The sequence below is a fragment of the Microcebus murinus genome, chromosome 24 (genome assembly GCF_040939455.1).
Source record: "Microcebus murinus isolate Inina chromosome 24, M.murinus_Inina_mat1.0, whole genome shotgun sequence".
Taxonomy (NCBI): domain Eukaryota; kingdom Metazoa; phylum Chordata; class Mammalia; order Primates; family Cheirogaleidae; genus Microcebus; species Microcebus murinus.
Window position 1 is genome coordinate 29,063,513 of NC_134127.1, and position 22,032 is coordinate 29,085,544.

At 41.5% G+C, this 22,032-nt stretch overlaps 1 protein-coding gene across 2 annotated transcripts in view; it reads left to right on the forward strand.

Moving 5' to 3' along the window:
* The window catches only part of CSMD1 (CUB and Sushi multiple domains 1), a 1,569,742-nt gene that overhangs the window by 1,248,326 nt on the left and 299,384 nt on the right, over positions 1-22,032 (forward strand). For both annotated transcript variants that reach the window (XM_020282735.2, XM_075997279.1), the window contains exons 13-16: positions 14,055-14,237; positions 15,886-16,212; positions 18,170-18,364; positions 21,318-21,456. In XM_020282735.2, coding sequence (XP_020138324.2) covers positions 14,055-14,237; positions 15,886-16,212; positions 18,170-18,364; positions 21,318-21,456 — 844 coding nt within the window. The remainder of the gene's footprint in view (positions 1-14,054; positions 14,238-15,885; positions 16,213-18,169; positions 18,365-21,317; positions 21,457-22,032) is intronic.

Genomic DNA, 22,032 nt, shown 5'->3' on the forward strand with positions numbered 1-22,032 from the left:
AAACACATATCCTCCCTAGGCTCAATCAGGAAGAAATAGATTCCCTGAACAGACCAATCTCAACTGCTGAAATAGAAACAGCAATTAAAAATCTCCCTAAAAAGAAAAGTCCCGGTCCAGATGGCTTCACACCTGAATTTTACCATACTTACAAAGAAGAGCTAGTACCTATCTTGCAGAAACTATTCCACAACATCAAGAAGAATGGAAACCTCCCGACACCTTTTATGAAGTGAATATTACTCTGATACCAAAACCAGGAAAGGATGTAACAAAAAAAGAAAGCTACAGACCAATATCCCTAATGAATATAGATGCAAAAATTTTCAACAAAATCTTAGCTAACTGAATCCAGACGCTTATTAAAAAAATAATCCATCACGACCAAGTGGGCTTCATCCCAGGGATGCATGGATGGTTCAACATACATAAATCTATAAATGCAATTCACCACATAAACAGAAGCAAAAACAAAGACCACATGATTCCTTCAATAGATGCAGAAAAAGCTTTTGACAAAATTCAACACCCTTTCATGATATGAACACTTAAGAAAATTGGCATAGAAGGGACATACCTAAAAATGACACAAGCCATATATGACAGACCCATAGCCAACATTATACTGAATGGGGAAAAACTGAAAGCATTCCCACTTAGAACTGGAACCAGATAAGGCTGCCCACCATCTCCACTTCTATTCAACATAGTGCTGGGAGTCCTGGCTACAGCAATCAGACAGGAAAGTGGAATTAAAGGTTTCCAAATAGGGGCAGAAGAGATCAAACTTTCACTGTTTGCTGATGATATGATATTATATCTAGAAAACCCCAAAGATTCAACCAAGAAACTCCTGGAACTGATCAATGAATTTAGTAAAGTCTCAGGATACAAAATCAATACACAGAAATCAGAGGCATTCGTATACGCCAACAACAATCAAATTGAGAACCAAATTAAAGACTCAATACCCTTCACAATAGCAACAAAGAAATTAAAGTACCTAGGAATATACTTAACCAAAGAGGTAAAAGACCTCTACAGGGAGAACTATGAAACACTGAGGAAGGAAATAGCAGAGGATGTAAACAGATGCAAATCCATTCCATGCTCGTGGATCGGCAGACTCAACATTATTAAAATGTCTATACTACCCAAACTGATCTACAGATTCAATGCAATACCTATTAAAATCCCATCAGCATTCTTCACAGATATAGAAAAAATAATTTTACGCTTCGTATGGAACCAAAGAAGACCCCGAATATCAAGAGCAATTCTAGGCAACAAAAACAAAATGGGAGGTATTTATATGCCAGATATCAAACTATAATACAAAGCTGTAGTAATTAAAACAATCTGGTATTGGCACAAAAATAGGAATATTGACCAGTGGAACAGCTCTGAGAATCCTGATATAAAACCATCCTCATATAGCCATCTAATCTTTGACAAAGCAGACAAAAACATACTCTGGGGAAAAGAATCTCTTTTCAATAAATGGTGCTGGGAAAACTGGATAGCCACTTGTAGACGGCTAAAGCAGGACCCACACCTCTCACCTCTCACAAAAATGAACTCATGCTGGATAACAGACTTAAACCTAAGGTATGAAACTATTAGAATTCTAGAGGAAAATGTTGGAAACACTCTCCTAGACATCGTCCTAGGCAAAGAGTTTATGAAGAAGTCCCCAAAGGCAATCACAGCAGCAACAAAAATAAATAAATGGGACATGATGAAACTACAAAGCTTCTGCACAGCCAAAGAAATAGTCATGAAAGTAAACAGACAACCTACAGAATGGGAGAAAATTTTTGCATCCTACATATCCGATAAAGGGCTGATAACTAGAATATACTTAGAACTCACGAAAATCAGCAAGAAAAAATCAAATAACCCTATTGAAAAGTGGGCAAAGGACTTGAACAGAAACTTTTCTAAAGAAGACAGAAGAATGGCCAACAAACATATGAAAAATGCTCATCATCTCTAAACATCAGGGAAATGCAAATCAAAACTACAATGAGATATCACTTAACTCCAGTGAGAATGGCCTTTATCAAAAAGACTCCAAATAACAAATGCTGGCATGGATGCGGAGAGAGAGGAACACTCCTAAAGTGCTGGTGGGACTGCAAACTAGTTCAACCTCTGTGGAAAGCAATATGGAGATACCTTAAAGTGATACAAGTGAATCTACCATTTGATCCAGCAATCCCATTGCTGGGCATCTACCCAAATGATCCAATGACACTATACAAAAAAGACACCTGCACTCGAATGTTTATAGCAGCACAATTCATAACTGCAAGGCTGTGGAAACAGCCCAAGTGCCCATCAATCCAAGAATGGATTAATAAAATGTGGTATATGTATACCATGGAGTACTATTCAGCTCTAAGAAACAATGGTGATATAGCACATCTTATATTTTCCTGGTTAGAGCTGGAACCCATACTACTAAGTGAAGTATCCCAAGAATGGAAAAACAAGCACCAGATATATTCCCCAGCAAACTGGTATTAACTGAGTAGCACCTAAGTGGACACATAGGTACTACAGTAATAGGGTATTGGACAGGTGGGAGGGGGGAGGGGATGTGTATATATATACATAAGGAGTGAGATGTGCACCATCTGGGGGATGGTCATGCTGGAAACTCAGACTTGTGGGGGGGGAGGGCATTTATTGAAACCTTAAAATCTGTTCCACCATAATATGCCGAAATAAAAAAAAAAAGAAAGAAATCAACACGCTGCATGATTTTTTTCTTTCAACTTTTTATCTTTCATTTGCAGACATTGTCTGTCATAAATATTTAGTTACAAAATGTATTTTCTTAAAACAGATTTCATTTTTTCTACCATCATACTCCATCTCTGCCCATAGCATTTCACCACCGTAATACCTGGAATAAGTAGAAGTGAAAGCATTGACAAGCAACCTATTGGGTCAGCTTCCGACGACTTGCTGGCGGACAGCTGCCCAGTGGGGTCTAGAACTCTTTCTTAGACCCCATCGGCATATTGTGATGTTTAGAATAGGCAGCTGTGAGAGTTAGACACAGTGAAATCCACCCAATGAGCTTCTCTATAATCACATTCAAGACTTTGACGATGTTAAACATCTACTGGCATAGGAGAAAATTAGGACATTGTTAAATCAAGTTTAGTTGGTCGTTTATTGGTAGAAATCAGCTAAATCAAGTCGATATGGGAGAAATTTCATGTGAAATATAATTTTTGCTCTCATGCTACCCCCGTACTGTTTTCCATAGTGGCTGTGGTAGTTTTCATTGCCACCAATAGTGAAGTCTGATTCACCATTTATCTAAATTTTACTAACATTTGGTATGGTCAGTCTTTAAAGTTTAGTCTTTCCAGTGGGTCATTATAAAAATCCTTTTTTCCCCCCATCATTCTTACTTGAATACTTTCTTCGGGAAAATACTCTCAATATATAATTTTGGAGTGAATGAATATCCTTGACGTCATTTGCTCTCTGGTGTCATTCCCTAAAGCCCAGCCTCTGTCAAGACTTTTGCTGGAGTCTGAGTATTTGCATAAACTCCAGGAGTTACACTTCTCTCAAAGGCCTTGTCATTTGAACCCATGTCAGGAAGCAGTCTGACTGCAGGGCTGTCTCTGTTTTTTTTTAATTGTCTACGTTCCCCTATCCTTGAATGTCTAATCGGGATTCAAGGAAACTCATCGTGGATGATTCAAATATCATTTTGCACCCCCCCCCAAACATATCATGGAAATGGGGACCTTCAAACATATATGATAATCAAAAATCTACTGGATTTCAAATTTGAGGTGATGGAAGAATAACACCTATTTTCTGATGGCATTCAGAGGTGAGAAGCGGTAGGTGTTAAGAGACCAGATAATGCAATTTGACAGAATCACTGGGTTCTTGACTGAATGAATGCTCAACTTAACTTTCTAAAATCCCAAACTCCTTTGGCTTATTATTTCCTATCTCTCAAAGGGCGCTTGGCAAGCCTGTGATTTAGCATCTCTGCTCGTAAGCAGTGCCCACATCACATTCTGACAGCCATGGATGGATCTGACCCAGAGACGCCTCCTGGGTCAGGGGAAAGTGGCGTTCTTGAGGAGGCTTTCGGAGGAATCTCTTGTTTTGTTTCTGAGTTTGATTAACGTAGCTTTGTGTTATCCTGAGTAAATTAAATACCTGTCTTTACATTGACATGGAATTTGGGGAAAAAAAACTTTATAAAAGAGGTAAATGTGGTTAATTGAATTTTAATAAGACCATTATTTTTGCAGGACCATGTTAGGAACGTTGTATTTGTGGAGTTTGGTCTCATACATTGTTCCATATCTCACTGATCTGAAATATGAATATTTTCTGACAAATAATGTGGATAGATAAATGTTCCCATGGAGTATAAAATCATCTCTACACTCAAGAGTCAGTTAATACTAAGTAGTTTGTTTTTTCTTTCATCTTTATGAAGCATTTTTAACCATTCGACTGGGAAAACTTTCATTTTAAATGTTTCAAAAAATAGAGTGGTAGGATTTTATGGAATCGTCAAATATTGTTAGCACTAGATTTTTATGATTACTTCTAATTATTATTAAAGAAGAAACTGGGCCATCTCATTATTCGGAACTTTGCTTTAAAAGAAAAATTGGAACTACGTCTGTCTTCACTTCCAGGTCTTCAAGTTTGCTTCTAATCTTGTGTCATTTTTCAATTTGGAAAAAAGTAGGCTGGCCTTAAAATCTTAAAGCTCACAGTAACACCTGGCCATGCTCACCCAGCGTTTTGGAGGATAATGGGGCACAACGAAGTAAATGCAGCTCAGCACCAACGACTGCACCCAGCTGCAAAACTTAGCAAAGGTGTTCGACTCAGTGGTTTCTAATGTTTAAAAAAATGTACGTTGACAAGTGTTTTGAAAGTTAATTATAGCTTCTCATCTTGAAAGTGGCAGAGACAAGGAACAGAGACCACGTATTGCCTGGTGACATCACCCGTCATCCTGTTGTTTAATAAGGAAAATCCTCTTAAGAGGAAGTTGAGGGCTTACAGAGGCAATTGACGGACAGAGCCAGCAGCGTGGACTCACTCCAGCTTCCTCTTCCACTAATTGGTTTGAAAACTGATAGTCCTAAGTAAAAAAAAAAAAAAAAGTAAGGAAAGCAAGCTAAAGTAGATCCGAAAGGGTGTCCTCAAATATCTATGAGTCTGATGATAGGTGTATGACATGTTATCTACAGAACACAGTAACTTCTAGTATTAAAAAAATAATAATAATGATCAAAAAGTCGTTTAACTCACATGACTTGTGGGCTGGCATTCCCAAGAGCAGTGTGAAGGTCACTCATGATGAAGTCCTGGATCTAATAGAAGTGTTGGCTTTCTCGGAAGCCTCACATATTCTGCTTTTATATTTACTGTTATTTAATGGAAAATATTGGAGATAGGAAAAGACAAATTTGGAAAATGCTATCCAGGATAAGTGTAGACCCATATAATGATCTGCTTTTCTTTTTTAATATATTTTCACAGATTACTAAAAATATTTTCAAAGTAGTACAAGTTCCTTTTAACTAGCTCTTTCTTACCCTACAGAGACTCACGTTTTGGGTTCATAGTGACACAATTTTACTTGAGATAAGATTCCTTTCATCCTAGTGGAAAACTCAGTTTGGTTTCCATCATTCATCTGTGAGCAGTTGTAGATACCAGAATCTTGTGTGGTTTTCTTTGGTCAACTTAATTCTCACATCCTAGGGACCCAACCTCCAAGTCACATGTGCACGGATCAAAGTGCTATGTGTTTATGGTGATATGTGCCGTGTTTGGGATGGAAAGAGAGGAAAAGGGTGCCCGAGCCCCATTCTTTAATGTTTTTACTGAGGTCTGAATGCACTACATGACAACAGCAACAGCAGGGTAATGGAAGGCCTCCGGGCTGCCGCAATACGCAGGGACAGGGGACATTCAACATACAGAAATCCCCCTCAATCTGTGTCGGATATGTGCCAAGACCCCCCAGGAAATGCCTGAAACCACAGATGCCTGAAGCCAGACCCTATACACACTATGCATGCATACCCACGATAAAGTTTAGTTTCTGTAGCAGGCACAGTAAGAGACTAGCAACAATGACGAAGAATAAAATAGAACAATTGTAGCAACATGCCAGCATCAGCACTGCTGCACTTGGGGCCATTACTAAGTCAAATAAAGGTCCCTTGAACACGGGCCCTGCAGGACCTCCACAGTGGATCTGACGACCGAGACGGCTACTGGATGACGAAGGGCGGGGGCGGGTACGACCAGGAGGATGGCTGAACACAGAGATGGTTCACACCTCAGGCAGGACAGAGCAGAATGGGGCGAGGTTTCATCACACTACTCCGAACTGTGCAAAATTTAAAACTTACAAATTGTTTATTTCTGGGATTTTCCTATTAAATATTTTCAGAGCACAGTTGAGCACAGGTAGCTGAAGCCACGCGAGGAAGCCACGGATGAGGGGACTGCAGGGTCCTGTGATTACCGCCCACGGCGTAGGCGGGCGGTTCCTCCCCTTGTTGCTCTGCCGTGGGGCAAGCTCACAGCAGCATCCAGCTTTTGCGCATTGTTACCTGAGTGGCAAGTGACATATTTTTAAATATATTTATCTAATATTTTCCATTGCTGACTGACTTGAACCATTCCATCCCTATAGGAATGTCACATGAAGTAATGTCATCATATATCACAAGAACATACAATTTTTTCTTTATCTCACTGAATAAGAAACTCTTTGTGTGCAAATTGGGATCCTCGGGTAACCTTTTAGGAGTCATCTTTTATTACTTCACTAGTTGTAATTATAGGAACTATGGGAAAAACAAAAAAAGAATAATTTTATTTTTTTGTTCTATATGACCTAAGACACAATCATTAAGCTATGCATATTCACATGTGTTTATATTTGTGTAACTATAAACACAAACTAGATATGCCACTTAGCAGTGTGTTTTGCTCAATGCACTCCCAATGAAAGCAGCAAGAGGGCAACAGAGCCAACTCTCCAATAACTTTCCAAATTTTCTAACCAGAATAAATTGCATTCAGCATGAATAGACTAAACGAGGCAATATCTGGCTTTATCAAACAAATACAATAAGTCTTATTAGAATTGTGATATATTGTATTATGTCCTTAAATGCAAGTTAGCTTCCTATACTGATAAATGTATGTCCTCATTTATAGGTGAAGAATGAGTACATGAAAAAAATAATTTTTAAAAACAGGTAAATTTTTTTAAAAAAATTATTTTAGAAGACCTTGAAGAGACTGCTTTTTCACCAAAGAAGAGAACTAGTTGTGTGAGAGACTTTTTCTCTGATTTCATAAGTGTTCCCCCAAAATTATAAAATAGTTAGGGTGTGTGTTTCCTTGTTGGCCTAAAATAATTGGTTTAAGCAAAGGGGCTGGTACCAACAGACCAGTGGTGATGGTCCCGGTGGTCAGGAGAGACAAGGACTCCGGGAAATCTCTGTCTGCTCAAGAGCATGTGCTTACTATAATATCCACTCTTTTTCAAAAGTTATTGTTCTTTCTTTGTCTTCCTTTTTCTTGTTTTCTTTCAACAATTGAGTTTCTTTGGTAGTAGAATTTTTAACTAAAGTACTAAATTAACTAAAGTAATTTTAACTAAAGTTAACACCGACAATTAGAAGAATTACAGATGTGCATGTATTTTTAGAAAGATTCTTTCAATAAACATTTTCTGAAAACCGAGTGGAAAAACAATTTCTAGAAAATTTTGGTTCTTCTTTCAAATTTAACTTACATTTCATTTTTCCCACTCCATCAACAAACCAAAAACTACTTATTGAGCATCTACCAGGTCCCAGAATTATTGTATGCTGGGGCGGGGGTTCCCAACAGATGAGCATGAGCCCAGCCCCGCAGGAAATCACAGCTCTGTCGAGGAGAGAGGCAGCAATACCTAAAATAAGTGAGACAAAGGCTCAAATAAAACATACTAGTGAGGGCTGGAGTGGCTGGCGGAAGTTTTATTGATCACGTGTTCATGTGAAAAGTGTATTGGATACAGATGATAGAAGCCATTCTAAGAAGCATGTGGAATCTGTAATTTAGAAATCTGGTGATTTTTATCTTGGGGACTTAGGGTAGAGGGTGTTAAATATTATCCCGAGTGGACCGATGTTACTAGAGTCTACAGAATTGTTACTTTCATAATGAGAACTCCCCTGGTCTTTGTTTCATGTAAATAAAACAATAGGAAAGATTTTGGTAGGGTAGAGAAGAATGTTTCTCTTTTCTTAATAAAAACCTAGCCTTGTATATATTAATTTTAGTTGCATTTGAATATACCTTTATCTCTGCCCATAGTATACGTGGCCCCCTCTGGAATTGTGGGCTCCCGGGAACACTCCCCGTGGGACACACAGCCATTTCCTTTGTGATTCGTCAGTGAGTCCTGAGTATAGTATCTAGAGACCAGCCTTTACACTTTTTATGACTGGGCATTTTCCTCCAGAGTTGGCTTTCTAATACTTTGCATTATGAGTTTAATAAAAAAAAAGTTTCCTACCAATATCATAAAATGTTAAAAGTATAATTTTTATTTTCCCATACTGAAAATGAGCAGAGAACAGGCCAAATACAGTTTTACTGTTTTCAATTATTGTAATAAAATGGCCACCACAGTAAAAACTTACACAGGTTTTAGTGTCTTTTTAATAATGCACAGCACAGAAAGAAACTATAAATAGGCAGAATTAGTCTTAATGTAATATAAAATCTGATTATTAGATAACTGGACAACAAGAAACTAGAAAGATCATTGATTATTCCCAATTATGGGAAGCACTTTACTTATCATTTTTTAAATATTTGTATAAAGATATAACATCTTCAGATGTTTATAAAAATCTTTTTAATCTATACACATAATGCTGAAAGTAAATAGAATGTTCAAAATCTTAATACTCCATAACCTGTGCCAAGAAGAATTCACTAAAAATATGACAAAGATATTGAGACCCCAAATTGTAGACTTTGGCTAGCCTTCAACCAGAGAAATAGGTGCACATTAAAGACAAACTGTATCTTTTTTAAAAATGAACTTTTTCTTTAAAATTTAATTAAGTTTTACATTTACAGAAAAGTTGCCAAGATAATAGAGAGTTTCTGTCCACTGCACACCCAGTTTCCGTGTTGGCATCTTGTGTTCCCAGGATGTGTTTGTCACAACACTGAGGCATGGTCAACTGAAGGTCACACTGTTTTTCTCATGATCAGACCAGGGTTCTAGGATTTTTGAGAAATACCATAGAGTGGTTACATCTTTTAAAGACTCTTATCAAAAGATTTTCTGGGCTTAGCTGGGAAGTTCCCAAGATGAATGACTTGCTAATAAAAATAAAAGCAATAACCATAGCAAAATTAATAACAGCAAACAGATCGAACTTGATATACATCAGGCACTATGCCAAGCACTTTGCATTTGATCTTCATGCATGGCATCTGCAAGGAACCAGGAACTATTATTAGCATGATCTGGTAAATGGACACTCAAAACAACTAGCAGAAAGTCACGTGAATCCGCAGTCCCCAGCCTTTTCAGCACCAGGGACCGCTTTCATGGAAGACAATTTTTCCGTGGACTGGGGTGGGGCGGGGGGTAAGGGTTTCAGGATGACGCAAGCGCATTTACATTTGTTGTGCAGTCAAACCTCTCTGCTGATGATAATCTGCATTTATTTGCAGCCGCTCCCCAGCACTAGCATCACCGCCTCAGCTCCACCTCAGATCATCGGGTGTTAGATTCTCATGAGGAGTGCAACCTAGATCCCTCGCATGCGCAGTTTACAGTGAGAATCTGTATTCTCCCTCGCATGCGCAGTTTACCTGTGAGAATCCAACGCCCCGCTGATCTGACAGGAGGTGGAGCTCAGGTGGTGATGTGAACAATGGGGAGCCGCTGTAGATACCGATGAGGCTTCTCTTGCTCACCTGCCGCTCACCTGCTGTGCAGCCCAGTTCCTAACTGGCCACCTACCAAGGTCTAGGGGCTAGGGACCGCAGACTTAGGTGATAAATGGACTTGCTGAGACTTGATCTAAAATAGAATCTCTTTCTAGAGTCTGTTTGTACTCACTTTGCTATCCTGCCTCCAGACTAAAAGTAGCAAGAAAATAAAATGATTAATTTACCAAAAACTTTATTTCTGAAAATGATTTCTTTCAATGAATCAGAATATGCCAATTATTTTCTTGAGACATTAACTACTTGATATTCAATTAAAAATGTGCTATTGTTTTTTAGAATCTTATAGGCAAATCAATTAATCTGAATCATTTCTTTACTTTATCTTCAATGTATTTGTTTATCACTCATTGAGAAAAGGAGTGCTGATAGTTTTAAAGGGATTGCCTGGGCGTGAGACTTTTCCAGTTTTCAGAATTTCCTGGTTAGCTGTGGGCTACTTGAATAACACTCAAACACAAACATGTATCTATTTTTTAAAAAAATGAAATAAGCATGCCTATTTAAAAACACAAACGTGTATATTTTATTGCTTGGCAATAGATGCCTTAGGTTCATATCTGCTGATCAGGACCTTCATCCTTCATGTTCAGTTATTCACTTTGGAAACGACAGTGCAGTTGGTGCTATTTTAAAGTTTACAGTGAACATGAACTTGAGGGCAGACCAGGAGCATCTGGTCAGTGCCCACTGGAACCCTAATAGGATCGCTGTGAAGCTGACGACCTGGGCACCTGGACACGCATCACTCGCTAGGCAGCCAGTCGGGTCCCAGCTGAGGCTAAGACTGTGGGACGTCCCGGCTGGCGTCCCCAGGAAGCCGAGACCTGAATGAGGTTTATCCCTGGAGTCTTTGCACAGAACTGCAGCAGTAGTAGCAAGTCACTCAGTATGTGCTTACCTTGAGCATGCTATAAATGAAAGTAAATTTACTGTGAGATCATTTTTCATGATGAATTTCTGTTAATTCTGGGAGAAGATAAAATTGCGTGATGCATATCTTTCATCAATTCTGAGTTGCTTTCCATTACCAATCTGGCTCTCGCGTTCACTTTCTATGTCTTAGGAAAAAATCTTGTGATATTGGAAAAGACAAGACCATATTCTTTAAAGGGACTCATTCTTGCTTCTCCTTCCCTAATATATTCCGGCATTTATTGTGGGATCCTGGGCATCTGGTGGCCAACTTGGGGATTCGCTGAAGACGCCCAGTGATTCTGGCACCTGCTTACCTTGTGCGCAGAGAGAGTAGTGTCTAAAGCCCCTATTCCTCTATGCCGACCCGTGGCAGACCCCACCTCTTGAGCTGAAGCACAGGACGTACTTGGATTGGGACCTTCAGCTCGGAATCATTACCTCACTCACTTAGCAGGAAAATCAGGGAATTCGGCCAAGTAAAGGTGGCCCCAGGATGGCAACGGATCAGTACTTTGAATACAATTCTGGTTTTCACAGCAAGTCTCTCTGAGGCTGAGTCACTCAGCTTCCTGGGCAACAACACAAACACAATTCTGAATTCCAACAGCACTCGTAAATAATTCGGATGGTGCTAAAGATGAGTTTGAAAATGGATACCTGCATAGTCTCCATGAGACCACAAGAGAGAGAGGAGGAGCGGAAGGAACTCATGGCTGTGGTTACGTAATACCCTGGCTTCACAGGATCCAGAATTCCACAGCCGGGTAACGGCAGGAAAAGCAAAACATGGCAGATGCAATTCCTGATGTGCCTTAGCTTTGGACCACAGCTTTAAAAGCATCTCATTTTTATTGTAGTCAAGCGGAGCATATCTGTGCGAAGAGCAGATACAGTATTTCATGCATGCAACAGAGCTTTGCCTGCACACCATCGTTAAGCTGATTACACGCAATTTTAGCGTGTGCGGGCCACTGTAATAGCAACCCCCTGTTTTCTGGGGTTACGTGATTGATGGTGACGGACAAGGAAGAGGTCACAGGAGGCTTCGCTCCTCTCGGGCGTCCTGATGATGCCGTGTCCAGACGGTTTTCAGAAACGCCGGGAGCATGCAGCAGCCGCACATGGTGGAAATGTCCCCGCCCCGCCTCCACTAGACGGGGCTGGTGCGTCCACGTTTGTGTGCTGCAATCTTGCTTTCCAGAGATGAAGAAAGGAAATTCTTTATTTTAGAGATTTCTGAGTCAAATTCTGGAAGAAGTGAAGTGATCTAAGAGCAGTTGCAATGTGGACACTTGCACAAGAAACTGTTGCTTTTACACACTCTCCTTTCAGCTGGGAAACGGAAGCGGGCTCTGATGGGCCACTTCCATCCGAGTGTGAGCGTTTACCACGTGCGTGGGAATTATGGTAGCCCTAGCACACCCCTTGTCTCCTTGAGCTTGTGGGTTTTATGAAAGCCGAATTCAGAATAGAGATGACAGTCAAGTAGCATGGGAGGAACAAAGTAGATGCACAAAGTGTGCGGCATTGCTTTCTGTAAGAATCAACATAGGAGCTATGTGAGTATCTTATTTATTCTACAAAAGGTTTGGTTTGATGTTATGAGAGGGAAAAAACAAACAACCTTTAGATCCCTCAAATCTAAATGCTTTCAACTCTTTTGAAGAAATGCTTCCTGAACAGCTCCAGCAAAGTGGCTTCCACAGAAGTTAATTAATTGCAATCCTGTGATAACCCGGGTAGGTACGTTCTCTCTACGGAACATCATAAAATATACTAGTTTTGTGATAACTTAAAAAAATATATCTAAATGAACTCTTGATGGAGACAAAGACTGCGTCCACCTAGAATATTTCACATGTCGAACAGAAATTTTACGGCTCTGTGTAGAATAAATTTGATAAGACAAGCACCTCAACAAGAGAGTAGTAATCCATGGTGTACATACACCACATTTTATTAATTTGCTTGTGTATTGATGGGCACTTGGGTGGATTGCACATCTTTGTGCTTGTGAATTAACAGCAAATCTTTTAAATCTGTGGTCGGGCAAGGCCAGGTCTCATACAAAAGCCCTGCGATGCCTTTCTGCCCCGCTCAGCACAGACGGACCCAGCAGCTGGCTGCCGTGTGTCTCTTGCAGCTCCGGGCTCGGCGGGCTGGGGTCTGTTTCTCAAAAGGAATGGCTTCTGCCTTCCCCAGGACACGTACACAGTCTCCTCCTCCAAATGTCTGTCTGTCCCCCTCCGCACCCCTTTGTGTTGCTTTAAATTACCCATCATTGTTTCAATCACATTCATTTTTGAACTTTTAAAATTTTCTTCCATAGATGTAAGACCCATGAGTGCAAGAACCTTGCCTCGTTCACCCACTGGATCCCAATTCCCCAAGGAGGACCCAACACACAGTGGCTCTCAAAAAATGCTTTTTGAGTGAATGCATGAATAACATAGTTGATACATTGTGTATAGTTAACATTTGAGACAGAGCAAAGTTTAGAGTACAGTTTTGGTGTTGTGTGGGAATTTTATTACACTCATGTTTTAATGAAAAGAGGTTCGATGCTGCCTATTTTCTTTTCATCTGTAGAACAAACCATGCTTTATTTTGTTTCATAAATGAGTTTTAACATTCATATAAGGGAAATAGTGTTCAGATAGACTATATTGATTTACATATTCAGTAGGGAATGAATAATCTTTATTGTATTATTTATAGTAAAAAGCACATAGATTCGAACAAAATCTATGGTGTTTACATTTTAGTAATAGCATCTGCAGATAAAAGCCCAGAAGTGCCAAAAAAGATGCATCTATTAATTGCAACATTTGTGTTGTAAGTGTATCCCTGTAGCCCTGTGTATCCCTTAAATGACATAAATTTCTTTCTCTAGAGTTGAAAATGCATTTTCCCCCTGCTTTTGTAATCAAATGTCAGATGAATGGAGTATCCTTTTGGGTCTACGTGCAAAAAACGATGTCTAGAGTGGCCGAAAGAAACCGCTTGTTCATCTTCTAAATTGTGGACTTAAAAATATCAGCAGTGTATTTTTTTTAATGGTTCACCATTTTTCTGATTTTCAGAGATTGAAAAGGGAGGGTGTGGGGACCCGGGCGTCCCCGCCTACGGGAAGCGGACGGGTAGCAGCTTTCTCCACGGCGACACGCTCACCTTCGAGTGCCAGGCAGCCTTCGAGTTGGTGGGGGAGAGAGTCATCACCTGCCAGCAGAACAACCAGTGGTCCGGCAACAAGCCCAGCTGTGTCTGTGAGTATCCTGCCTCGACTGGCCCTTTCCCATCCTGCACCTGCCTCCTGGGGTGGCGGGGTGAGGGGGGCGGATCAAAAGACGCAGAGCGTCTGCGCGGGGAGGGCAGCGCTGGGAACAGCCAGGCAGTGCTGCCTTTGCCAGGAGCACCCAGTGCGCTGTGGAACACCCACAGTCCTGCTCGCTTCACCTAACTAAGATTAATCCATATCGTGTTTCCCCGAAAATAAGCCCTACCCACAAAATAAGCCCTGGCAGGATTTCTAAGCATTTGCGCAATAGAAGCCCTACCCTGAAAATAAGACCTAGTGATGGCGTGGCTGCGCAGCGCATCTGCACAACCCGTGCGTGTCGTCTCGGAGCGGTCAAGAAGACGAGCAGCCCTTCTCATCTGCCCCAGGAGAGCTCTGTTGCTCCACACGAGAGATCGGGGCCAGTGGTTCTAAAGGAAACAGAGTCGCAAGACATTCAGGATGGCATTCGGGGTTTGGAGAGTGATGATGATGTCCTAGATAAAGACGACTTCCCTCTATTTGAATACATGTAGATTGCTGCACCGTGCTTAAAAAGATAACACATCCCGTGAAAATAAGCCCTGGGTGTCTTCTTGAGGAAAAATAAATATAAGACCCTGTCTTATTTTCGGGGAAACACGGATCGTATCACACCTGCCCGGTAAAATGCAGCTAAGTATTTTCAACTAGGAATGTCATAGCATACACCTTTGTTCCCATCAGAAGCTCATGGTGGTGTGCACAGCATCAGACATCAGCACAGCAGCCAAGGGTCTTTAGGGCTCAATGATGCCGTGCGAGGCTTAAACACGATGCGTGCAAGCAGGAGCAGTGGGAGCAGTCTGGGATCCAGTGGAAGAGCTTCCTGCTTCCTCATAAGTACAGTATTTTATAAGTAGAACAGACTTCATAGCTGGTTTTAAAGGGGGTGTTATATATTTGTAAATGAATATAGCCATGGCGGGAAAATGCATATGAAATTATATGGACTAATTTCCCTACATACCCTACAGATCACACCCTACAGATCAATCCAACAGTTGCTCCCTCCCTCCTGCATGATTTTTAAGTACACATCCTTAAGATTAAATTTTTCAAGAGACTGTCACATTACCTAAGTGAAACATGGTCTGATTTTTTCCCAGATTTATTTATTTATTAATCTTTACCCTGTAATGAACACGAACTTTAAATGACTTGAAAAAAGTAACTTAAAGGAAAATATAAGATGTAAATTAAAAAGTTATCACCCCATAGCAGACTGAACTGTTCCCAGGACACAGACATCTGCCTTTTCATATTAATGTCTGCTTTCCCAAGGCAGAAGAAAGTTGTAACTAGAAATTGTAATGTTTGGCACTCGTTGTCGGCGAATTTGAAAGGATCATTTCGGAGCCAAGCCTGTGTTTGATTACATGTAGGCTCTGGCTGTGCTCCGTAAGATAATGAAATATCCTACTTACACTTTAGGGAAAGAGAACACGCTATGGTCCAGAATTATTAGTTCTAACCTCGTTGGATCATCCTAGCTGTCGGCAGGCATGTGTTCTCTTTCGGAGTTCTCAGCAACCAGTTTTGGGTGGCAGTTCTTTGGATGTGGCGCAAAACTGTTTGAAAATATCGTGTCTTCACAGTTTCCTGTTTCTTCAACTTCACGGCCGCATCTGGGATCATTCTGTCTCCCAACTACCCCGAGGAATATGGCAACAACATGAACTGCGTGTGGCTGATCATATCGGAGCCAGGAAGCCGAATTCACCTCATCTTTAACGATTTTGATGTGGAGCCCCAGTTTGACTTTCTTGCGATCAAAGACGATGGGATTTCAGATATAACCATCCTTGGCACCTTTTCTGGCAACGAAGTGCCTTCCCAGCTGGCCAGCAGCGGGCACGTGGTGCGCCTGGAGTTCCAGTCCGACCACTCCACCACCGGCAGGGGCTTCAACATCACCTACACCAGTGAGTACGCCCATGGGAGCACCACGCCTGGGTCACCAGCTGATGCTGCAGGTGTTTGATAATCATTGTTAAAATGAGAGTGGCAAAATGATACGGCATTATCCTGGTAACAAAAAAAATCACTGTATTTAGATTACTTTCTTGGTCATTTGTATAGTAAGGGCCTGGATCTCTCACTTCTCTCTCGCTCTCTCTCTCTGGTTTTCTATCCATCCATCCATCCATCCATCCATCTAGCTAGCGATCTATCTGTCCATCCTTCCATCCATCCAACAATCCATCCGTCTATCCATCCTTCCTTCCATCCTTCCATCTATTCAACAATCCATCTCTCCCTCCATGCTTCTATCCATACAACAATCCATCCCTCCATCCATCCTACAATCCATCCCTCCATCCATCCAACAATCCATCCCTCCATCCATTCCTCTATCCATCCAACAATCCATCCCTCCATCCATCCAACAATCCATCCCTCCATCCATCCTACAATCCATCCCTCCATCCATCCAACAATCCATCCCTCCATCCATCCAACAATCCATCCCTCCATCCATCCTTCCTTCCATCCCTCCATCCATTCCTCTATCCATCCAACAATCCATCCCTCCATCCATTCCTCTATCCATCCAACAATCCATCCCTCCATCCATCCAACAATCCATCCCTCCATCCATCCTACAATCCATCCCTCTATCCATCCTTCCTTCCATCCCTCCATCCATTCCTCTATTCATCCAACAATCCATCCCTCCATCCATTCCTCTATCCATCCAACAATCCATCCCTCCATCCATCCTTCCTTCCATCCTTCTATCCATCCTTCCATCCATTCCTCCCTCCATCCTTCCATCTATCCAACAATCCATCACCCACCCATGCACCCACCCACCTGCCCATGCGTCTTCTATGTGACAAATAGTGTAGTATGAAGGATTGAGTCATTTAAGGTGAAGAGTCCAGAGTTAGAACACCAGTGCCTGTGTGTACTTAGTGAATTCTGATGACAGCTAACTTCTTCTTGCATCAGGTTTGTCATTTGCAAAACAGATTTTATGCAAGAACATTTGCCTAAATGCATTGTAGAGGGAAGAAAGTGAGATAATAGGGTTAATATGAATAGCATTTGCTGACTGATTTCTCTTAGGACCTGTACTTAGAATTTGACAGTAATTATTTCATTTAGTGTCACAGAATTCTGAGGTATAGACCTATTCCTCACTGTATAAATAAAGATAGCTAGGCTGAGGTCATTAGAGCTATCTGCCCAGTGTCAGAAAGTAAGTGGAAAAGTCAAGATTCTAACCCAAGTATAACCTAAGCTCAAACACTTTCTACCACCTGCTCTATCCCTTTTCTCCTTCTCTAAGTGCATATGAGTGACAGTTATATCTAAAGTGATGTATAAATGATAGTTATATCTATTTATCCACATGTTCTCTCTCTCTCTGTTTCTCAGTAGATACCAATATCGTATTTATTTAATGTATTTATCTACAAATGATCTAACTGAAATTTGAGACAATAATTGCTTTATAAGCATGTCCTTGTTTCTTCTTTTTTAATGCATATAATTGATATTCAAGTATTTTTTTTTTTTGAGGCAGAGTCTCACTCTGTTGCCCAGGCTAGAGTACCATGGCATCAGCCTAGCTCACAGCAACCTCAAACTCCTGGGCTCAAGCAATCCTTCTGCCTCAGCCTCCCGAGTAACTAGGACTACAGGCGTGCGCCACCACACCCAGCTAATTTTTGTATATGTTTTTAGTTGATCAATTAATTTACTTCTATTTATAGTAGAGATGGGTCTCACTCTTGCTCAGGCTGGTTTCGAACTCCTGACCTTGAGTGATCCTCCCGCCTCGGCCTCCCAGAGTGCTAGGATTACAGGTGTGAGCCACCGCGCCTGGCTCTATGTTCAAGTATTTTTATTCTAACTATTTTTTTTTCTTTTCAGCGTTTGGTCAAAATGAGTGCCATGACCCCGGCATCCCCATAAACGGACGGCGTTTTGGTGACAGGTTCCTCCTGGGGAGCTCGGTTTCCTTCCACTGTGACGATGGCTTTGTCAAGACCCAGGGGTCCGAGTCCATCACCTGCATCCTGCAGGACGGGAACGTGGTCTGGAGCTCCGCGGTGCCCCGCTGCGAAGGTACAGCCCCTGCGTGGGCCAGGCGTCCTCCACCGTCACGCACCTTCTCCAGACGGGTCCGGTTGCCAGGGCAGCCTCGGCAGAGAAGCACCACACACACAGCGCCTGAATAGCGGAAGCGCACAGCCTCTGCTGTGGAGGCTGGAATTTGAGGCCCAGTGCCAGGAGGCGGACTCCTCTGAGGGGGGCGCTGCCCCAGACCCGCCCTCCCGCGCGGAGGTTGCTGGCGGCCTTTGGCATCGGGAGGCCTTAAAGCAGAACCCTGCTGTGGGTTGTTAGCAAAGAAAGCCCTCAACAGAAAGGACTTGTTTGTGGGGAAATATTTTGAAGGTTTACCTGTGCAGAGACACCCAGTCACCGAGTGTGGATGAATGAGTCCCGCGGAGGGTGGGTCCTGGGATCACAGGGCCGGCTAGAGTCCCTGGCCAGTGCCCTGCTGGATACACGAAAACTAAACTGGCTTTCAGAAGCAGACAGATCCGGCAGGGAATAAAATCACATGGCAATGAAAAAGTGGGTGATACAAACCACATAACCTGATTTGAGGGATGCATAGAGAACCACACATTCCTTATAGAATGCTCATTTTATTGTTTTTCTCAAAGATTTTTTTTTGTTAAAAATTGATTGCATAAATAACCATAAAGAGAACCTTAGCAGGTTAAAATAAGTATAGGCCACACATTCTATGATAGTCCAATTAAAGTATGAGTGTATAATAAAAATAGAACCACAAGCAAATCTCTATAAATCAAAAAGTGTGCGGTAATCGTATATTAAAGACAAACTCAAGCCTCAGGTCCCACGCTGTTTGGAAACCATGAGAAAGTAAACACTTCCTATTAAAAAATGATATGATACAGCCAAACTGGAGCTTTTAGGAAAATACCTATCTTAAAGGCCTCTAATGTAGAACAACAACAACAAAAAATCATCAGAAATAAAGGAATTGAATACTAAGACTGAAAAGTTAGAAAAAAATGAAAGTAAATTAGGATACTATGTTAATAAAAATCAAATGTTAGAAACAAGTGAATGCAAGAGTGAGTTCTTTGTTAGCACCAGTAAAATAGACAACCCCTGTATGCTTCTGATAACAACAAGTAAAAACTAAGAGAGAAGAAAGTTACAGATATTTGGGAACCTAAAAGAGAAATGACCTATATTACAAAAATAATATAATGTTTCCACAAAGACTGGAAGGCTCACAATAAAGTAATTTTTTTATAAAAGTATGTTATTTATTTTTTCTGGCAGAATTTACTCAATGCCAGGTAGATCTCGGGTATAAATCATGTAGCCTCTGGGCAAAAGATTTCTATTTGTTCTGCCTCTAACTGGGTCACATTCCTCAGCACAGCTCAGTGACATCGCTAAAAACACAAGTTATTATGGGGGAAAATAATGGTATATGAATACATCCTCAACCCCAGGACAACAAATTCTAAAGCCTGTAGGAAATTAGTGATTTTCTAGCAAACTATAAAATGCCAAAAGTGTGGCCCAAATAGAAAGATAAAGCACCGTATAAAATATTTGAAAAAAAAGATTAAGGATTGAAAATTGAAAAGAAACAAGTACCATGGACATGTATGAGTGAGTTCTCTGTCTTTCAAACACAGAGAATTTCAGTGTTGTGAACAGCAGCGCATAATGGAGAAGATGCCATGCCTTCCTATGTAACATTTCATAAATCCAGCATTAATGTAACCCAAATCAGGCCATCATATTAACCACTTGGTGCGGCGCTCACGGCCGCGAACCTCGCCCGCAGCGGCCCGCAGCCCCACGGCAGTCTGTGCTGGGCACTGACGGCGGTCCGTCTGCTCCTGCGTGGTGAGGAAGGCTTGAAGGCCCTGAACGCTTGTTTGACTCTACAGGCAGCTTCACTTGTCATGTAAATCAGAATAGGTAACATAGACATCTATGTTTTCATTACGTTATTTTTAAATGTTCACAATTTTATTTTGATAAATGAAAAGTTAGAAAAGTCATGTCACGGCTGCCGGCTACAGTCGCTGTGTGCGTTCATCTGTGGCTGTCGACTATAGTCAATGCTGGTACGGAAGTGGTTAAATCAAAAGCTATAGAAAAATGTATTTATGTCATCAGGAAGGGTTTATTTTAGAAATACAGTATCAGGACATTGACCACTGTAATTTAAATCATCAAAAAATGACAGGAGAAATTGCATTCTAAAGACCTCACTGGTGCAGTTGGTTTTTGTTGCCCGCTGTGCGGATGTGGACGTCACCAGTGCTCTCATCAGCCATGCCCGGTCTCTGCCAAGGGGGTGTCTCCTCGGGGCCTGTGGTTCGATGGAGCTCTGTGAAGGGCTCCGGCCGATCAGGTATGTGTCCAAGTGACACGATCAACTTCGGACCCAGAGCTTTAATTGCCTGTACAAGACAGTTTTCCATCATTTTCCATGTTTCATACCAACTTGAGGGAAATAGCTGTGTCTCTGAGCCCCTAGACATGTAGCATGTGTGAGAAATAAATCTTTCCTATTAACATGACAGCAAAATCGTAGCGCTGTCTATGACCACAGCACAACCAAATCCAAGCTAAGTTCGTCAAGCTTGAGATCGTCATTTAATATTTCAGTGTTGATTTTGTTTATCTTCAATATAAAGATTTAAATGTCTATTTCACCAGGGCAGAGGTATACAAATTCTAAAGTACACTGTAAGTTATAAGCTTATGTGCAAAAGAGATTAACAAGAAAATAATCAATAGCAATCTATGACAACTTAGGCACAATCCAGGAAATGTGAGAAAACACACACAAGGGATCTTTTGGTTTTGTATTTATGTGGGAAGTTTTTGCTTTAAAACTTGAAAATGTCAGATCCCTGAGCACAGAGGCAGATCTTGCTTTTGTTGAGGTACTGCTGTGGCGTATCTTTCTATGCGTGACCCGGCCTGAGAGATCTTGTGCGTCTTCTTTCAGCCCCGTGTGGTGGACATCTGACAGCTTCCAGTGGAGTCATCTTACCTCCTGGGTGGCCGGGATATTATAAGGATTCTCTCAATTGTGAATGGATAATTGAAGCAAAGCCAGGCCACTCTATTAAAATAACTTTTGACAGGTAAGGAAAAGAAAAAAAAAAAAAAAACACCCTTTTTCTCTTTTTTCATTTGGACCCAACGACCTGTGTCTGCTTCGTGTACTTAGTAAATGGATCTTAAAACTTAAAAAGATGGTTCCCCCAAAGGAACTCACTTAACCAGAAACTGGGGTCAATGCTTGCCAGGTTATGTTCTTCTTGGGTGTCATCCTCTGGCACCAAAGCTGCGTCACAGGTCTGCGGGCTGCCAGGGAAAGCGGCTGTGCTGGGGACCGTTTCCCAGGTCTGAGCCCAGAGTCTGAGCCTGGGTTCTGGACCTGCAGTGGAACAAATGCTCTTGGTGTCTGTGCATGGGAGCAGCTTCGGGTCACATTGGTGCCTAGAGGCTTCTGTGTCAGCACGAAAACACCTTCCCTGCCGTGGCGATGGCTGCTGGTGAACACAGGGCAACAACGTGCGGTTGCAGAGTTAGCAACGTGGGTGTTCAACAGGTTAATCACCTCTCAGTTAGCTACAAGGGATAGCACCCCGACACTGTTCGGCTTAGCTGTTTGATATAGTGTATTTGATGACCTGCAAAACTAAGCACGCAGTTTG